Here is a 17,589-nt window from a genome sequence, read left to right on the forward strand (position 1 = left end):
CGTTCTCCTAGGCAGCTACCAAATTAGGCGCTGTTTATACAGCAGAATTCAGGCCCAAAATGTTCAAAGTGACTAAGAAAGTAATAACACGAGAAAAATATATAGTGAAGGCAGCTCCTCATCTCTGTGCCGTGTGGACAAAATACAAAGAAATGGAGATAATAACCAACCATTCCACGTATCTAAGGGCTAGACGGAACAGAAACTGCGAAATGAATTGACGCGACAATAAGTGCTAACCAACGGTTCCTGAAATAACACTTGCGCTTTTCCTGCTGCATTTACATCTTTAAGCCCTAAAAAGTCTATGGCAGTCATTTCAATGTCAATCTAGTTCCAGTCCTAACATTTCTATATCAACCTTCTCACATGGAACTGGATATTAAAGAATCTTGTTGTTTTATTTCTTATGAGAAAGCCTCAGCCCCACCACTCCACCGCTATGTTACTTCAGAAGATCTTTCTCTTATACGCAATCTAGAGTCGGATGACACGAGCGACCTCGGGAGACCTTTGATTCAGCACTTTCGGTGCAAAACATAGAAAATTGACGGCAGAAAAGGGCCACAGCCCATTGAGTCTGCCCATACCAATGACCTACTCGCTGACTTCTACTCCCCTATAGATCCCACGTGAATATCCCATTTTCTCTTAAAATCTGACACGTTGTTGGCCTCAATCACCTGCTGAGGTAGCTCGTTCCAAAGATCGACCACCCTTTCGGCGAAGAAGTACTTCCTGGCATCACCTTGAAATTTCCCTCCCCCGACTTTCAGCGAGTGCCCTCTGGTCACCGAGGGCCCTGTAAGACAGAAGATATCATCTTTCACCTCTATACGTCCCGTGATATACTTAAAGGTCTCAATCATGTCTCCCCTCTCTCACGTCGGGTCAGACTCCCAAGTGTTGGCTGATATAATAAGCTAAGTATACATATAATTCTACGTAAATACAAAGAAAGACATAAAATAAGACTAACAACCTATTGAGAAATAAAATAGCGCATATGGACAGCCAATGATGAAGTGCCATGCAATTCTTCCCGTAGGTATGAAGTAACATAGCTGTGGAGTGGTGGGGCTGAGGCTTTCTCATCTCGTAAGAAATAAAACAACAAGATTCTTTAATATCCAGTTCCATATGAGAAGGTATTTACATCTTTGCCACTTGTTCCTCAAAAGCTTTGCTAATTCTAGTGCTTCCTCCCCTTTTGGTACCGGTAGCTTCTCACTCCTTCCTTCTCACATAACGTAACATGGACCGCAGGGCCGTGAAGTTCCATGCGGTTTACAAAAGATAGAATGTGCAATTAAATGAAAATTAAATACCCAAATGATTAGAAAATAAGACTGCAAAAGGTCTATGGGGTTTACCTGGGGCTTCTTTCACAAAGGTGCGTTAGGGCCTTAACGCGCGGAATTGCGCTCTCTAGCCGCCACCGCCTCCTTTTAAGCAGGCGGTAATTTTTCGGCCAGCGTGCACTATAAACGCTGGCGCACCTTAGTAAAAGGAGCCCTAAGTTTACGATATCCGTGTAAATTCAAAACTAATTAACCCAAATATTTAGAGAACAAGTATGTCTTTAAATGTCTCCTAAATTCCACACAGGAATTGGAAGACACGATCAAATGTTCCAGATCCTTGCCCCATAAGGCCACCTGTTATGACACAAGGTGTTGATGATCGTAAAGGGCAACAAACTAGGGATTTCAATTTTTACCAAAACCATGTGGTGAATTTTGGCTTCAGATTCAGCTTGGGCCAAAACTAAAGCAGCCCCCTCCCAACCAAAAGCAGGCTGCAGACCTCCCCAACCCCCGACAGAAAGCCAGCCCTCCACCCACCTAAAGCTGCAGTCCCTGATGCCACAACTCTCCCAAGCTCTAACTTAAAAGCCCTGGTGCTCTACTGACCTCTTTGGGGCAGGAATGATCCTCAGTCACACCTACACAGCCCAGGTTTGCATTCAAAATGGCTGCCATGACTTCTCACGACAGCCTCACGAGACTGTCATGGGAGGTGGTGGCAACCATCTTGAGTTTGGAACAGGCGTGGGCAAGAGTGACTCCCAGTTGCTCCTGCCTTTGCTGGTTCCAACCTAAGAATGGCTGCCATGATCTCCTGCCAATGGGGATCACTCCTGCCCCAGAGGCCATTAGACAATCAGGACTTTTAAATGATGTCCAAGAAGGGCCTACGTGTAATGAGGGCATTAGCAGCAGTGGCAATGGCTTTTGGTGGGTGGGTGCCAGCTTTTTGTCAAGGAATCCTGAGGTCCGCCTATAGTCAAGGGACCATGCTGCCTGGTTTTCTGTCACCCATGGGAGGACAGCGGCATTTGATCAAGGAACAAATTTTGGCGGGGGAGTTTTGAAAATGCACTGACAGTTTTGGCTAAAACCAAAACATGACAGAACATGGATTTTGGGCTGGTTTCAGCGCTGAAGACGAGTTCAATCTGCCTCAAATTTCTTTCCACTTCAGAATCTTCTGTCTTTCTCTCTCAATTCAAATCACCAAATGGTCACGCTGAATGAACACCTCTATGATTAATATTGTTCTGATGATTTTCCCTGAGTGCAATAGTAGCATTAAATTAACTTTTTTAAAAATCTCTAACGGCCTCTTTTCAAAGCCGCGCTAACGGCCCCGAAGCCCATAGAGAATTAAAGGGCTTCGGGGCTGTTTCCACGCGGCTTTGTAAAAGAGGCCGCAAGAGTCTACCTAAAAGTTTTTAGTCCTTTTAACTTATGCATTATGTTTATTTCCTGCTGCAGTCGGTCCACAAACAAATTCAACATAGCCTAGGGCTGCATCAGGGATGTCTTCTTCTGCTGAAAGTTTTGCATGATTGATACCACCCTATTACATGAGTCAGAGGTGGGCACCTTTTTATAGCTGGGCAACATTTCTCCTTGCTTCCTATTCTATAAATACAGCAATGTCATCTTAGTAAAAGATATTACACAACAAAGTCACTACATGAAAATGATGGTAATCAGCAAGACTTAGAGATAAATATATTTCCTCCTCCTTGGAGATACACAGCAATTTACCAGTTTATCCGCTAAATTATTTTTTTGCGCTTCCCTTTGACTCTTGTGTGGACTCTCTGGTGTATAGTAAGGTGTCCCTTCTGATTGAAGCATTTATCACACTCAGAACATGCAAACGGTTTCACTTCCGTGTGGATTCTCTGGTGTATGATGAGATGTCCTTTCCGACTGAAGGTTTTGCTGCACTCATTGCATGCAAAAGGTTTCACTCCTAAGTGAATCTTCTTGTGTGCAGTGAGGTTTTCCTTCCGCCTGAAGCTTTTACCACATTCGGTACATGTAAATAGTTTCACTTCTGTGTGGATTCTCTGGTGTACGTTGAGGTTTGTCTTCCAACTGAAGGTTTTACCACATTCAGTGCATTTAAATGGTTTAACTCCTGTATGGATTCTCTGGTGTGCAGTGAGGTTTCCCTTCCGACTGAATGTTATACCACACTCCGTACATGCAAATGGTTTCACTCCTGTGTGAATTTTCTGGTGGGCAGCGAGGTATTCCTTCCGACTAAAGCTTTTCCCACACTCAGTACATATAAATAGTTTCAGTTCTGTATGGATTTTCTGGTGTATGGTAAGGCTTCCCTTCCGACTGAAGCTTTTACCACACTTAGTACATGTAAATGATTCCAGCCCAATCTGAATTCTCTGGTGTATACTGAAGTGTCCCTTCTGACTGAAGCTTTTACCGTGCTCAGAACATGTAAATGGTTTCAGTCCTGTGTGGATTTTCTGGTGTATGAAGAGGCTTTCTTTCAGGCTGAAGCTTTTACCACATTCAGTACATGTAAATTGTTTCAGTCCTGTGTGGATTTTTTGGTGTATGAAGAGGCTTTCTTTCCGGCTGAAGCTTTTACCACACTCAGAACACATAAAAGATTTTACCCCTGCATGAAATCTCTCATGTTTTTTGAGATCTAGCTTCTGATGGAAGTATTTGCCACACTTAGAAGATATAAATGGTTTCATACTTGTGTGGATTCTTTGGTGCTTTGTGCAGTGTTCCTTCTGATTGAAGATTTTACATGTAAAGGATTTCACCCCTGTGTGGATTCTCTGCTGCTTTCTGAGGTCTGTTTTTTGACTGAAGCATTTACTGTATTTAGCACAAATAAATGGTTTCACTCCTGTGTGGATTCTCTGGTGTGCAGTGAGGCTTCCCTTCCAACTAAATGTTATGCCACAGTCAGTACATAGAAATGGTTTTGCTTTTGTGTGGATTCTCTGGTGTACGTTGAGGTTTGTCTTCCGACTGAAGGTTTTATCGCACCGAGTACATTTAAATGGCTTAATGCCTGTATGAATTCTCTGGTGTACATTGCAGTTTGTCTTCCGACTGAAGGTTTTACCACATTCAGTACACACAAATGGTTTAATGCCTGTGTGGATTCTCCGGTGTGTAGTGAGGTTTCCCTTCTGACTGAAGCTTTTGCCACACTCAGTACATGTAAACTGTTTCATTGTTGTGTGAATTCCCTGGTGTGCAGTGAGGCATTTCTTCCAGCCGAAAGAATTACAACACTCAGAACATGCACTCGGTTTCACCTCTGTGTGGCGTCTCTGACGTACGGTCAGGTCTGCCTTCTGACTGAAGATTTCACCACACTCTTTAGATTCTGTATCTGCAACTGGACTTTTTCTAGAGTGGAATTTTGCGTTTCTTTTGAAGTTTTCTTCCTGATTGAAGCTTTTGTCACCACTAGAACACGAAAACATTCTCCCCTTTGTATTGCTTTTCTGGAATTTTGTAATATTTGCATCATTGATAAAACCTCTCTCGTAGTCTGTTCTTGTACGCATTCTTGTTTCTTTACTGTGTTTTTGGTGCTGCTTTAGCTCTTTCTTCCTATTCTCACACTCAGAATATGCAAAATTTGTCACTTTTACGGATGTTTTCTGTTGTGCCTGTAGTTCTGTCTTTTGACTGAAGGTTTTCCCACAGTCTGTACATCTAGATGGTCCCTCTTCAGCGTCAGATGGCTGTTGTGATTTCAGAGTGACATGATCGCTGAAGAATATCGTACAAACATCGCAAAGACATCTTTGATCTCTCATCTGGACTCTCTGCTCTTCCTCTGTATGTGCGATATTGCTGCTACTGTGCTCACACAGAGCTGAACCTACTGTTGAATTTTTCTGCTTCTTTCCCACGATCCACCGACATTTTCTTTTTTCTCCACCATCAGAACAGGAAGAAGCGTTTTCTTTGTCTCTTTCAGATAACATCTTTTCCCCTTCCCAGTGATATATCTCTGCGCTACTGTTTATTGGATTATCTTTTTCTAGAAAAAAAAAAAAAAAGAAAGGGTGAACATTGGAAGTTATTCTCATTTAACAATGGTAGAACACACAAATTTAGTGGCGAAGAAGTGCTTTTTTGCGCTATGAAAACTAAGAACCATCAAAAAATACTTTGATCCACTATCTTTTAGATTATTGGTGCAGGCATTAGTCTTATCTATGCTGGATTCTTGCAACATTGTTTGGGAGGTCCTGAGAAAATTGAACACGGCTGTCCACTTGTATTGTAACCCACTTGCATCCCATGTACTGACAAAATATATCTTTACTGTAAACCACATGTACTGACTAAACGTATCTTTATTGTAAACCGTTTCTATCCCAAGTACTGTCAAATGTATCTTTATTGTAAACCGCTTCAAACTTCACGGTATAGCGGGTGGTCGATCGTTGGAATGAACTTCCACTTCAGGTGATTCAGGCCAGCAGCGTGCCTGATTTTAAAAGGAAATGGGATACACATGTGGGATCTCTAGGGGGATTTAAAAAAAAAAAAGTAAATGGGATACACGTGGTATCTCTAGGGGGGTAAATTCAAGGGGGTAGGGTTGTTGGAGTGGGCAGACTTGATGGGCTGTGGCCCTTTTCTGCCATCATCTTCTATGTTTCTATATAAGAAATAAATTATTATTATTATTATTATATTTGGGTTAAAGAAAAATGATCATATCAGTCCCTACTATCGACTATTGCATTGGCTACCGGTGGAAGCACGAGTAATATTTAAATTCTCTTGTATTTGCTTTAAGCTGGTTTGGGGACTGGCCCCAATCTACCTTCTATACCCATTTCGTGCTATACAGCCCTAAGAGGATAACTAGGAATTGCAATTTATTCACCTCTCTGAAAATTACCGGTTGCAGATACAGATCTTTTTTGGACAGGACTCTTGCGTTTCAAGCAAGTAAGCAACAGTCCTGGTTGGGTAGTTACATCAGTGGAGCCGTGCTGTCCTATGGCGCATTTCGAAAAAAAATTAAGACTGTGCGGTTTGATAAATTCATTTCTTAACTGAAGCTTTATTGATAACAAAAATTTGACATTGTGTTGTATTTCTTTTAACTATTTGTATTTCGCTGATTGTCCAGCTCTCTTCGGTGTAAACTGCCTAGAAATCGTTTGATTGAGGCGGTATAGAAGAATAAAGTTATGGTATGTTGTCGTAAGAGAACAATTTGCCACCCCCTTTCTGCTGGGAATATGACTTTTCATAGTAACATAGTAGATGACGGCAGATAAAGACCCGAATGGTCCATCCAGTCTGCCCAACCTGATTCAATTTAAATTTTTTTTTTTTTTCTTCTTAGCTGTTTCTGGGCAAGAATCCAAAGCTTTACCCAGTACTGTGCTTGGGTTCCAACTGCCGAAATCTCTGTTAAGACTTACTCCAGCTCATCTACACCCTCCCAGCCATTGAAGCCCTCCCCTGCCCATCCTCCACCAAATGGCCATACACAGACACAGACCGTGCAAGTCTGCCCAGTAACTGGCCTAGTTCAATATTTAATATTATTTTCTGATTCTAAATCTTCTGTGTTCATCCCACGCTTCTTTGAACTCAGTCACAGTTTTACTCTCCACCACCTCTCTCGGGAGCGCATTCCAGGTATCCACTACCCTCTCCATAAAGTAGAATTTCCTAACATTGCCCCTGAATCTACCACCCCTCAACCTCAAATTATGTCCTCTGGTTTTACCATTTTCCTTTCTCTGGAAAAGATTTTGTTCTACGTTAATACCCTTTAAGTATTTGAACGTCTGAATCATATCTCCCCTGTCTCTCCTTTCCTCTAGGGTATACATATTCAGGGCTTCCAGTCTCTCCTCATACGTCTTCTGGCGCAAGCCTCCTATCATTTTCGTCGCCCTCCTCCGGACCGCCTCAAGTCTTCTTACGTCCTTCGCCAAAGCTGACCGCTGCGACAGAGGCAGATAGTACATCAAAGTTATTCACCTTTAGCGGGGTGTTCTCCGAGAACAGCAGCCCATGTATTCTCACATATGGGTGACGTCATCTGACAAAGCCCCAGTGCAGATGCTGCCTAGTGCTCTGTACCTTTAAGAAGCTTTTGGCAGCATCCCACCGCACACAAGAGTGCAGAAAGAGCATGTGGGACCAGCAGTATCTAACGAAGCAATAAAAATATACAGCTCTTAGTGAGGTGGGACGGATGTGAGAATACATGTCCTTCTGTCCTCAGAAAACACCTGAAAAAAGAATTAGTATGGTATTTATCAAACTTCCATGGAGAAGGGATATAGAGTGAGTTTATTTAGTCACATTAAGTTACGACAACGTTCAGATTTGTGCGATATATCAGCTATAAAGTTTTGAGAGTAGTAAGTTTGTTAATCTTTTCACATTAATTTACTAAAAGAGTAATAAAACACACATTTGAATTCAAGAGACCAAAGCAGACCTCCAGGTTGCTAGCCAGTTTGTCAAATAATTTATATTCAGATACTCAAGCCTTTTTTCTTATTTGTCCCGGTGGGCTCAGGCTCTATCTAGCATACCTGGGGCAATTGGGGGATTAAGTGACTTGCCCAGGGTCACAAGGATCAGTGTGGGATTTGAACCCACAACCTCAGGGAGCGGAGGCCGTAGCTCTAACCACTGCATCACACACTCCCGCATTAGCTCTCAATGATTTTTTGATTTTTTTTTATTGTTTTGCAGATTAGTGCGCAGACCATAAGAGCCATCAGTGACCCTCTGAAGAAGCCGACACATACGGCGAAACGGGTCCCGTCAGGCTCGGGCTGCCCGCCACTAATAAGATAACATAGAAACATAGAAACATAGAAATAGACGGCAGATAAGGGCCCACGGCCCATCCAGTCTGCCCACCCTAATGGCCCACCCCCCCTAACTACCTCCATGAAGAGATCCCACATGCCAAATAGAAACATAAACATAGAAACATAGAAATAGACGGCAGATAAGGGCCCACGGCCCATCCAGTCTGCCCATCCTAATGGCCCACCCCCCTAACTACCTCCATGAAGAGATCCCACATGCCAAATAGAAACATAAACATAGAAACATAGAAATAGACGGCAGATAAGGGCCCACGGCCCATCCAGTCTGCCCACCCTAATGGCCCACCCCCCTTAACTACCATTCTTTGCACCGACTCCAGTCGCAGCACATCCTTGCGATAATGCGGCCTCCAGAATTGCACACAGTATTCCAGGTGGGGCCTCACCATAGAAACATAGAAATAGACGGCAGATAAGTGTGGGTGGTTCAACAGAATAAAACTTTTGAACTAAAAAAAATATATATATATATTAAAACAATTAAAATTTGCGCTTTAAGTATTTATGAAAGTAAATTAAACACACAGCGAGAGGTTTTCTGGAGCCATGATGGAAACAAGGAATCTGCAAAATTTGATTCCATTTTGCTATTAAATGTGGATTAAGGAGGTTTCCGAGATCCTTTTCCTCTCATCAAGCTAATTGTGTGGAATCTATTTTGGTGTCTGATGGGACTTCATATACTGCCTTTTCTATAGTTACCATAAAGTGATTTACAAATTATATACAGGCACTTATTTTGTGCCTCGGGCAATGGGGGGGGGGGTTAAGTGATTTGCCCAGAGTCAAGGTGCCAGACAATTTGTCCTCCTCTGCCGCTGGCTTTCAGCCCTACTCCCAAGAACTAGAAGAGGATTTATTTCAGATTTAAAGGGAAGAAAACTGGTAAGATGGGATGATTTAAAACTAACACTGCCACCCTCAGACAGTTTCACGTTTTATGTTTATTAAGGCTCGTTATCACCGAGAGTCCGGAGTGATATTCTGAAATCCCTTTAACCTTGTTTGAGCCAGGGCTCTGGGCATAGTCGGCGTGGGGGAGTCTGGCGTGCGTGAGATGAATAATCCTTGTTCTTATTTTCTTCTGCTTTTTCTTGTTTTGTTGTGTATTACTTGATTTGCCTTTGCCTTTTTTTTTTTTCTTTTCTCTTTTTAGAGGAAAGGAGGGACAGGGGGATATGATTCAGACGTTCAAATACTTGAAAGGTATTAACGTAGATCAAAATCTTTTCCAGAGAAAGGAAAATGGTAAAACCAGAGGACATAATTTGAGGTTGAGGGGTGGGAGACTCAAGAGCAATGTAAGGAAATTTTTCTTTTCAGAGAGGGTGGTGGTTGCCTGGAATACGCTCCCGAAAGAGGTGGTGGAGAGGAAAACGGTGACGGAGTTCAAAAAAGTGTGGGATGAACACAGAGGATCTAGAATCAGAAAATAATAGTAAATATTGAAGGACTAAGGCCAGGACTGGGCAGACTTGTACGGTCTGTGTCTGTATATGGCCGTTTGGGGGAGGAAGAAAGTAGAAAGGAAATACAACTAGAGACAGGAAAAAGGAGAAAATGTAGTTCAGAACAATGACACTCAAACTCAACTTTCGAGCAGGAGGTGAAATAAGATATCAGGGTCTATGTTCCCTCTATACAGAGCGCGTGGGGACTCGCTCATACATTCTAGGACAGGGGTGGGCATCTCCGGTCCTCGAGGGCCGGAATCCAGTCGAGTTTTCAGGATTTCCCCAATGAATCTGCAGGAGATCTATTTGTATATACTGCTCTCAATGCATATTCATTGGGGAAATCCTGAAAACCCGACTAGATTCTGGCCCTCGAGGACCGGAGTTGCCCACAAAAATACTTGCAAATCTGTAAAATTGTTGGTTTTTAAAACTTGTCGCTCACGTGAAAAAAAAAAAAAAAAGTACACACACCCAGCCAGTCCTTACAGGGAGCATTGATCAAGGTCCATAGGCATCCTTAAATAGAAAGGTCTTAAGGCCAGTTTCAAATACAATCATGGATACTTCCAGTTGTAGAGTTAAAGGGAGTGAGAATAGGCCCGTTATGCGGAAGATACATGAACAAACAAAATCAAAATCAAATATTTCAAAATGTAGGTATAACAAGAACATATGAATTGCCATACTGGGACAGATTGAAGGTCCATCAAGCCCAGTATCCTGTTTTCAACGGTGGCCAACCCAGGTCCCAAGTACCTAGCTAGATCTCAAGTAGTAAAACAGATTTTATGCTGCTTATCCTAGGAATAAACAGTGGATTTCCCCAAGCCATCTCAAAAATAGCCTATGAGCTTCTCTTTTAGGAAATTATCCAAGCCTTTTTTAAACCCGCTAAGCTAACTGATTTCACCACATTCTCTGGCAACGAATTCCAGAGTTTAATTATGCATTGTGTGAAGAAATATTTTCTCTGGTTTATTTTAAATCTACTACTTAGTAGCTTCATCGCATGCCCCCTAGTCCTAGTATTTTTTGAAAGATTAAACAAGCGATTCTCATCTACCCTTTCCACTCCACTCATTATTTTATAGACCTCTGGTCATATCACCCCCTGAGCTGTCTCTTCGCCAAGCCACTTTAGCCTTTCCTCATAGGGAAGTCATCCCATCCCTTTTAGCATTTTTGTCACCCTTTTCTATACCTTTTCTAACTCTGCTATATCTGACCATGCCTCCCCACTCCTTGCCAAACTTCACTGGCTCCCAATAATCTCCAGAACCCATTTCAAATGTTCCTGCCTGGCTTTTAAGATCATTCACGGCATCCTCCCTCCCCTTATCCCACTATCTTTCAACTCCTCCAGTCCTGACTCCTCCAGAACTGCCCAAAGGTATAAACTAGCCTTCCCCTCTCTACGCGGCATCCATTATGCAGGCAAAGTGGGAAAATCCCTTCTCTTCAAAATCACAGGTCTTTGGAACGACCTCACCATCCCGTTGCGGAACCTGAGCTCCCTTCAATTATTCCGCAAACAACTGAAAACTTGGCTTTTCACCAAATTGTAACTCTATCCTCCCCTCCCCCTTTTTCTCCTCCCTTCTACACATAAGTTCATGTAAACCTTTTTCTTCTTCTCTACCTATTATTTAAGTTCTTGTAAACCGTGTCGAGTTCCATACTCATGGAGATGATGCGGTATATAAACTTAAGGTTTAGATTAGATTAGATTAGATTTTCTGAGATACTGCAAAGGGTCCAATGAAGGGCGTATGAAATGAATAGCAGAGAGAGATATAGGAGGTTGCCTGAATTATGTATCTTATATAGGCAGAGTAGGGTTCAAGTAAACCCAGGAAGAGGTGTAGGGGTTCAAGCCCCCACCATCATATCACAGAGTTTGTCCGAGTACGCCTGGACCTTCACCTGTTGTAAGTCTGAACATGAGCAAGCGAGCCTGCTTAACCCTTTCAGGACCATAAGGATCGTAGGCCAATTTTTGTGGTTTCGACAACATTTTTATGGTAAAAAGGGCTTGCAGATGCCAAAAAATTGATTTTTTTTGTGAAATATCATTATTTTTATTTAAAAAAATCACACTTCTGGCTTATGGACAGTGTGGCAAGTGAATCTTCTCGTCAATCTGGCAACGACGCTAATGAATGAATGTCGGAACCAGTTTGTTTACATAAAGGCAGTATCATATGGAATCCGTACATATCAAATTTAGAACTGTAGACTATCCCAATCAAAATTGATAGGATTTTAAAGTTATGGGACAAATAGGTCCCTTGGTCCTGAAAGGGTTAAGAAAAGGCCTTTGCCCTGGTATTGGCATAACGACCTCTCAGGAAAATGTCTCAAATTATTTTTGTGAAATCAGCCCTTGTGTCTGCTAAACGTGCAGATAACCGCAATGCTTACCTACTGAGATCAGGGTCTCATAGTTTTCTTTCATCACCTCCCTGTAGAGCTTTTTCTGGCCTTCATCTAAATAGTCCCACTGCTCCTGAGAGAAGCGAACAGTTATATCCTCAAACGTCACCATCTCCTGAAACATAAAGCAGAAGCAAACATGTAGACGAGCTCAAAATGTTTTTGAGTTCTCCTAACTTTGTATCATGGAAAAGAGGGCTCTAGGGCCTCTCTTTTACAGAGCCTGATCCTCCATGTGCGACCCTGCTGAAACTTCATGTATATGCCGATAAGCAACTCAATTTGCTTGAAGATTAGCACTATACCTTTATATAATCGCTCTTGTGCAAGCAAAACTCTGTACAGTGGTGCCTCACACAACGAACTTAATTGGTTCCAGGAGCAAGTTTGTTATGCGAAAAGTTCGTTATGTGAAACGCGTTTTCCCATAACAATACATGTAAAACAAAATAATTCGTTCTGCAGCATAAAATATGCTAAGATGACATAAAAAAGATAAATTTTTTGTTATTATTTTCATTTAGATACATCTAAAAACACACATTTTTTAAATTTAAAGACAGACTAAGTAGAGTCTATCGAATCTTGCACATCTTCACTGTATGTTTCCTAATGGAGTGAGCAGGCAGTGCCATGCGTTAAGGCCTTGCCAAATCCAGCATCTACCACCTTCTGCTGTTCAACAAAGTAAAAGGAAGGGACCCAATATTGCAGTTAAACGTCCATTTTTTTTAATCATTATTGGAAGTCCTAGTTCTTAATTTAAGCATCCCTGTAAAATAGGGCTAGAACTGGAAAACCTCCAGACACAGAAGCTGAAGTTAGCCCCAAACCCTTCCGGGAAGAAAGCAAACGGTGGCTCGAGAGGGTCCGAAAGGGCGGGGCCCATCAGACTCACCCCACCACCAGGACCGTCAGCGCCGCCACCGCCAGGTAGTTGGTCTGGTAGTAGAGCAGGTTGCTGACCACTCGGTTGTTCCATTTGTTGATGTCCTTGAAATCGGGCTTGGCGAAGCGATCGGAGCCCGGGAAGAAGTCGGCCCAGGCCCGGAAGGGAGCCAGTTGCACTTCCATGACGGCCAGCGGCTGCTGCTTCTCTTCCAATGGCCCTGGGCTGCACCGGCTAGAGCGGAGCGCGAGCGTGGGATCAGCTGAGCGGCGCGAGCTCCGGGCTCCTCCCTTCACTTCCTGCTCGGGGAGTGGAAGGGCTGCCTTTTATGTCTAAAACGCAACGAAGCTCCCTAACGAGCAAACCGTCCACTTTTCTTTTCTTTTTTTTTAGCATCGGGGAAGCGGCGAGAGTAGCTCCGCCCCCCCCAACGCATCAGCAGTAGGCGCGGATGCAGCTCGGGCGACTTCGTTGTGTGAAACGAAGTCCGTTGTACGGATCAAGACAAGAAGTTCGTTGTGCGCAGCGTTCGCTGTGCGAGGCGTTCGTTATGCGAGGCACCACTGTATATTGAAAATGTGAAATGGTAATTTACATGCCCAGCTGCCTTGAGTTGCATATCGAAAATGTGAAACGGATGTCACTTCCACACCCCTTTCTATAGACTCACACTTGTCAAAAGTTTCACTGGACCCAGTGAAGATATAGTGCGTGAAGCCAGATACAGTAAAATGTTTTGAGCATCGTGGTGGCACTTCTGAGGGTCGGTGAATATTGAAGAAACTTTTGACAAGTGTGAGTCTATAGAAAGGGGTGTGGAAGTGACATCCGTTTCACATTTTCGATATGCAACTCAAGGCAGCTGGGCATGTAAATTACCTTATTTTATAATAATTTGCCAAAATTTTGGAAGTGCTAGGAGCTTCACCGCTTCATGGATGGCCACTCTAGAAGCTATTGATTCAAGCCTTACTGTCTGTACCAAATAAAATATTCCCGCCAAACCCTGCTGATCAGGATGGACACTCAGACCTGTTTATCATTCCCCAGCATATTAACTAATCAACGTAGCAGGCGATGGCTTCCACAACCGAGGGCGTTATTTGGATTTTATCATATAGCCTCGTCCAAACCCAGGGGAATGTCAGCATTTCTCTCCAGAGCCCTTTTGATGGGGAAAAAAAGCCATCCTCACCAACTGGCTCTCCCGTGATCCCCCGTCATATGCACAATGGAGATCCCTCATGATAGTGCACGCAACACTGGAGAGACGCATGGTGGGAGACTTGACTCTTGGCCCGGGTCGCAAATTTTGTCAGGTGTGGGAGCACTTCTGGCAGGACCTCACACCGCGTGCTCGCAGTAGACTTTTGAATCTTTAAGATTTTATTCCCACTCTCAGCTGTTGGACTGGCCATGGATTCTTGAGGAGGGGAGGGGAACTGATTATATTGTTGAAAATGTTATTTCCTGAATGGTACTACTGTTTGTATTTGCTTCTTACTGCTGGACTAATAAAAATCATTTAAACATAATTAATCAATGTATTTTAAGAAATCACCACCGTCTTTTCCAGTTTTTGTACTAGGCTCCTGCCCGTAAGACTCTACTGAACCTTCGGGCATTTGGAGGTGGGCTTAGTTAGCCCTTCCATAAGTTGAAGGTGGGAGGGAGGGGGTCACAGGAAAGGAAAGGAGATTTGGTGGAGCAGAGGGCCTCAACCCTATCCCTTATACAGGTTTCAAGCGCTATTCAGCCAGGGCCTACAAAAGCTTCTTTATCCTGAATTAGCTCCAGACATTCAATACATGTGCCCAGAATTGAACATCAAAGACTAATTCTGCGGTCAGTGATATTGGCCAAATAGTTAGGTTCTCCCTCTTCACCTTTATATCACCTTGCAGTTAGATGAGACTGTATGGAAACAAAAAGATGTACACGTCAATATCTGGCCCCCAGCAGTGAGCATTATTTTAAATGCTCACAGTCACTGAAAGCCAAAGCCTTGGGCTTGGTCAGATGCAAGCGATTATCCAGCTGCCGGTCTATATTGAGACCAAAACCTGGATAGCCCGGCAATTTGAGTTAGGACAGTCTTTTTGTGCTCTTTCACTTATCCAGGTGATGGTCTGCACACCAGGGCTGTGGAGTCGGTAGATAAATCCTTCGACTCCGACTCCTCAGTTTCTGGTACCCAGGACTCCGACTCCAGGTACCCAAAATGTCTCTGACTCCACAGCCCTGCTGAACACTGCTGTTAACCGGAGAATCTAATCTAATCTTCAATTTCTGGGAGCTCTACGCCTATCTAGATTCAAATCAACTTACAAATCAAGCTAACTGCTGGCTCTGCCCACAAATTGCCCTGGAACTAAGTGCGGTGGTCAGAGAAAAACCTTTCAGATAATTACAGTATGCTGTGATCTCCAATCCAAAAATGAGGCTGGGGATAGAAGAGGCAGAGGGAGAAGTGGGAGAGAGGGAGGTTGGCTGGAGACTGCAGACAGAAAGAGGATGGAAAGGTAAACAAAGAAGATCACATGAACTACAAAAAGTGTAGTTACTTACCTGTAACGTAGGTTCTCCGTGGACAGCAGGATAGTCAGCCACATATGGGTGTTGTCCCAACAGCTCCCAATTTGCGGATAAGCTCTCCAATAGCTCAGAGAGATTTTTTTTTTTTCTCTGAGCACGTGCAGTGCCTGGGCCCCACTGGGCATGCCCGAGCCCTTCCCATTTCCCCCTGCTTCCCCCTAAACCCCAGGATGTTCCTAGCTGTGGCCGGGTCAGCCGTATGGGGAGGCGGGTGGGTTGTGTGGCTGACTATCCTGCTGTCCACGGAGAACCTACGTTACAGGTAAGTAACTACACTTTCTCCTAGGACAAGCAGGATGAGTCAGCCACATATGGGTGACTCCCTAGCCGAGGGATGTACCGACTGGACCTGCGCCTTAGCACTTTGTGCATCCCTCGCCTGGCTGTGGAGGCCAAGCCGGGCAGGGTAATCAGGCAAAGCAGGTGAAGTTGTAATGGAGAGCTGTAGAAAATCCAACCGATGGGAATGGGCGGAAACTAAAGACGGGGATTAGGGGGAAGCAGGGGGAAATGGGTAGGGCTCGGGCATGCCCAGTGGGGACCGGGCACTGCACGTGCTCAGAGAGAGAGAGAAAAAAAAAAATCTCTCTGAGCTATTGGAGAGCTTATCCGCAAATTGGGAGCTGTTGGGACAACACCCATATGTGGCTGACTCATCCTGCTTGTCCTAGGAGAATAAAAGCACCAGAAAGCAGAACGAGAACCAGAAAAAAGAACGAGAACCAGAAAAAAAAAAGATCCTAAGGGGCTGCAGGGATCAGTTTCTTTTCAAAAGTCCTAGGGAGGGATTAAGCAGTGCCAGGCTCCTTTCTTCTTCTGCTCGCCCCATGGCATCGCCTGGCACTGCATCCCCTGCCTGCCACCTACCTGCTGAGCACAAAGCCCTGCAGCCATTTTTCAGTCCTGACTCAGTGCAGGACTCAGCTTCTCTCTTAATGGCTTAGTTCAAAGAAAGAAGAGAGAAGGGAAGCAGGAGAGAGGGAGGCACATGGAAATATAATCTAGTTCAGGGCTGCCCAAGTCCGGTCCTCGAGATCTACTGGCAGGCCAGGTTTTCAGGATCTCCACAATGAATATGCATGAGAGAGATTTGCCTGCTCTGCCTTCTTGGTATGCAAATCTCTCTCATGCATGTTCATTGTGGAGATCCTGAAAACCTGGCCTGCCTGTAGATCTCGAGGACCGGACTTGGACAGCCCTGATCTAGAGAGATCAGGAAGCAGAAACTGAGCTAATCCTAAAGCCAAAGGAGAACCAAGAAGCAGAGCCCGAAGGGCTGCAGGGAAGAAAGAGCAGAAGTATCTCTTCTGGAGCCCCAGGGAGGGATTGAGCAGTGCCAGGCTCCTTTCTTCTTCTGCTCGCCCCATGGCATTGCCTGGCACTGCATCCCCTACAGCCAATCATAAAGGCAAAGGAGATCCAGGAAGAAGAGCCTGAGGGGCTGCAGGGAAGAAAGAGCAGAAGTGTCTCTTCTGGATCCCCAGGGAGGGATTGAGCAGTGCCAGGCTCCTTTCCTCTTCTGCTTGCCCCATGGCATTGCCTGGCACTGCATCACCTCCTGCCACTCTCCTACCTGCTTAGTAGCCAGCCCTGGGGCCATCCTCCTGCCCTGACTTATTGCAGGGCTCAGCTGCTCTCCCAATGGCTTGTAGGGGGGAGGGAAGGAGGAAGAGAGAAGTAGGAGAGAGGGATGGAGGTGGGAGAGTCTGCTTCTGACTGCTGCCATCTGCTGGAGACTCCCAGTACTGATGGCAGAAGCTGAACCTGCAGTCTATCTGCTGGCTGGGTCTGACTGATGGGTTTGCAAGGGGCAGACAGAAGGGCTCAACTGAATCCTAGAATTGTTTCCTTGCCTCATTGGTAGCGCTAGTCTAGACGGTGTCTGTATTAAAGACACCGTCTAGAGTAGTGCTACCAATGAGTCAAGGAATCAATTTAGATAACTGTAGGCATAGATTTTATAGTTTGTGTTTGTTCTATGGTTTGCTGCTTGAATAAGGAATTTTAGATGCAGTCTTTTTAGCAGCTTAGGGATGATA

At 44.2% G+C, this 17,589-nt stretch overlaps 1 protein-coding gene across 1 annotated transcript; it reads right to left on the reverse strand.

The window, feature by feature from the left end:
• Positions 1-2,340: 2,340 nt before the first annotated feature.
• LOC117354515 (oocyte zinc finger protein XlCOF6-like) lies at positions 2,341-17,248 on the reverse strand. Its single transcript, XM_033932185.1, has 3 exons — positions 17,124-17,248; positions 12,055-12,181; positions 2,341-5,334 (listed from the first exon to the last, which is right to left on the reverse strand). Exons 1-3 carry the CDS (start codon positions 17,148-17,150, stop codon positions 3,068-3,070), a joined length of 2,421 nt encoding a protein of 806 aa, XP_033788076.1. The 5' UTR covers positions 17,151-17,248; the 3' UTR covers positions 2,341-3,067.
• Between the last annotated feature and the right edge of the window lie 341 nt (positions 17,249-17,589).

Source organism: Geotrypetes seraphini, chromosome 2 (assembly GCF_902459505.1).
Source record: "Geotrypetes seraphini chromosome 2, aGeoSer1.1, whole genome shotgun sequence".
Classification (NCBI taxonomy): Eukaryota; Metazoa; Chordata; class Amphibia; order Gymnophiona; family Dermophiidae; genus Geotrypetes; species Geotrypetes seraphini.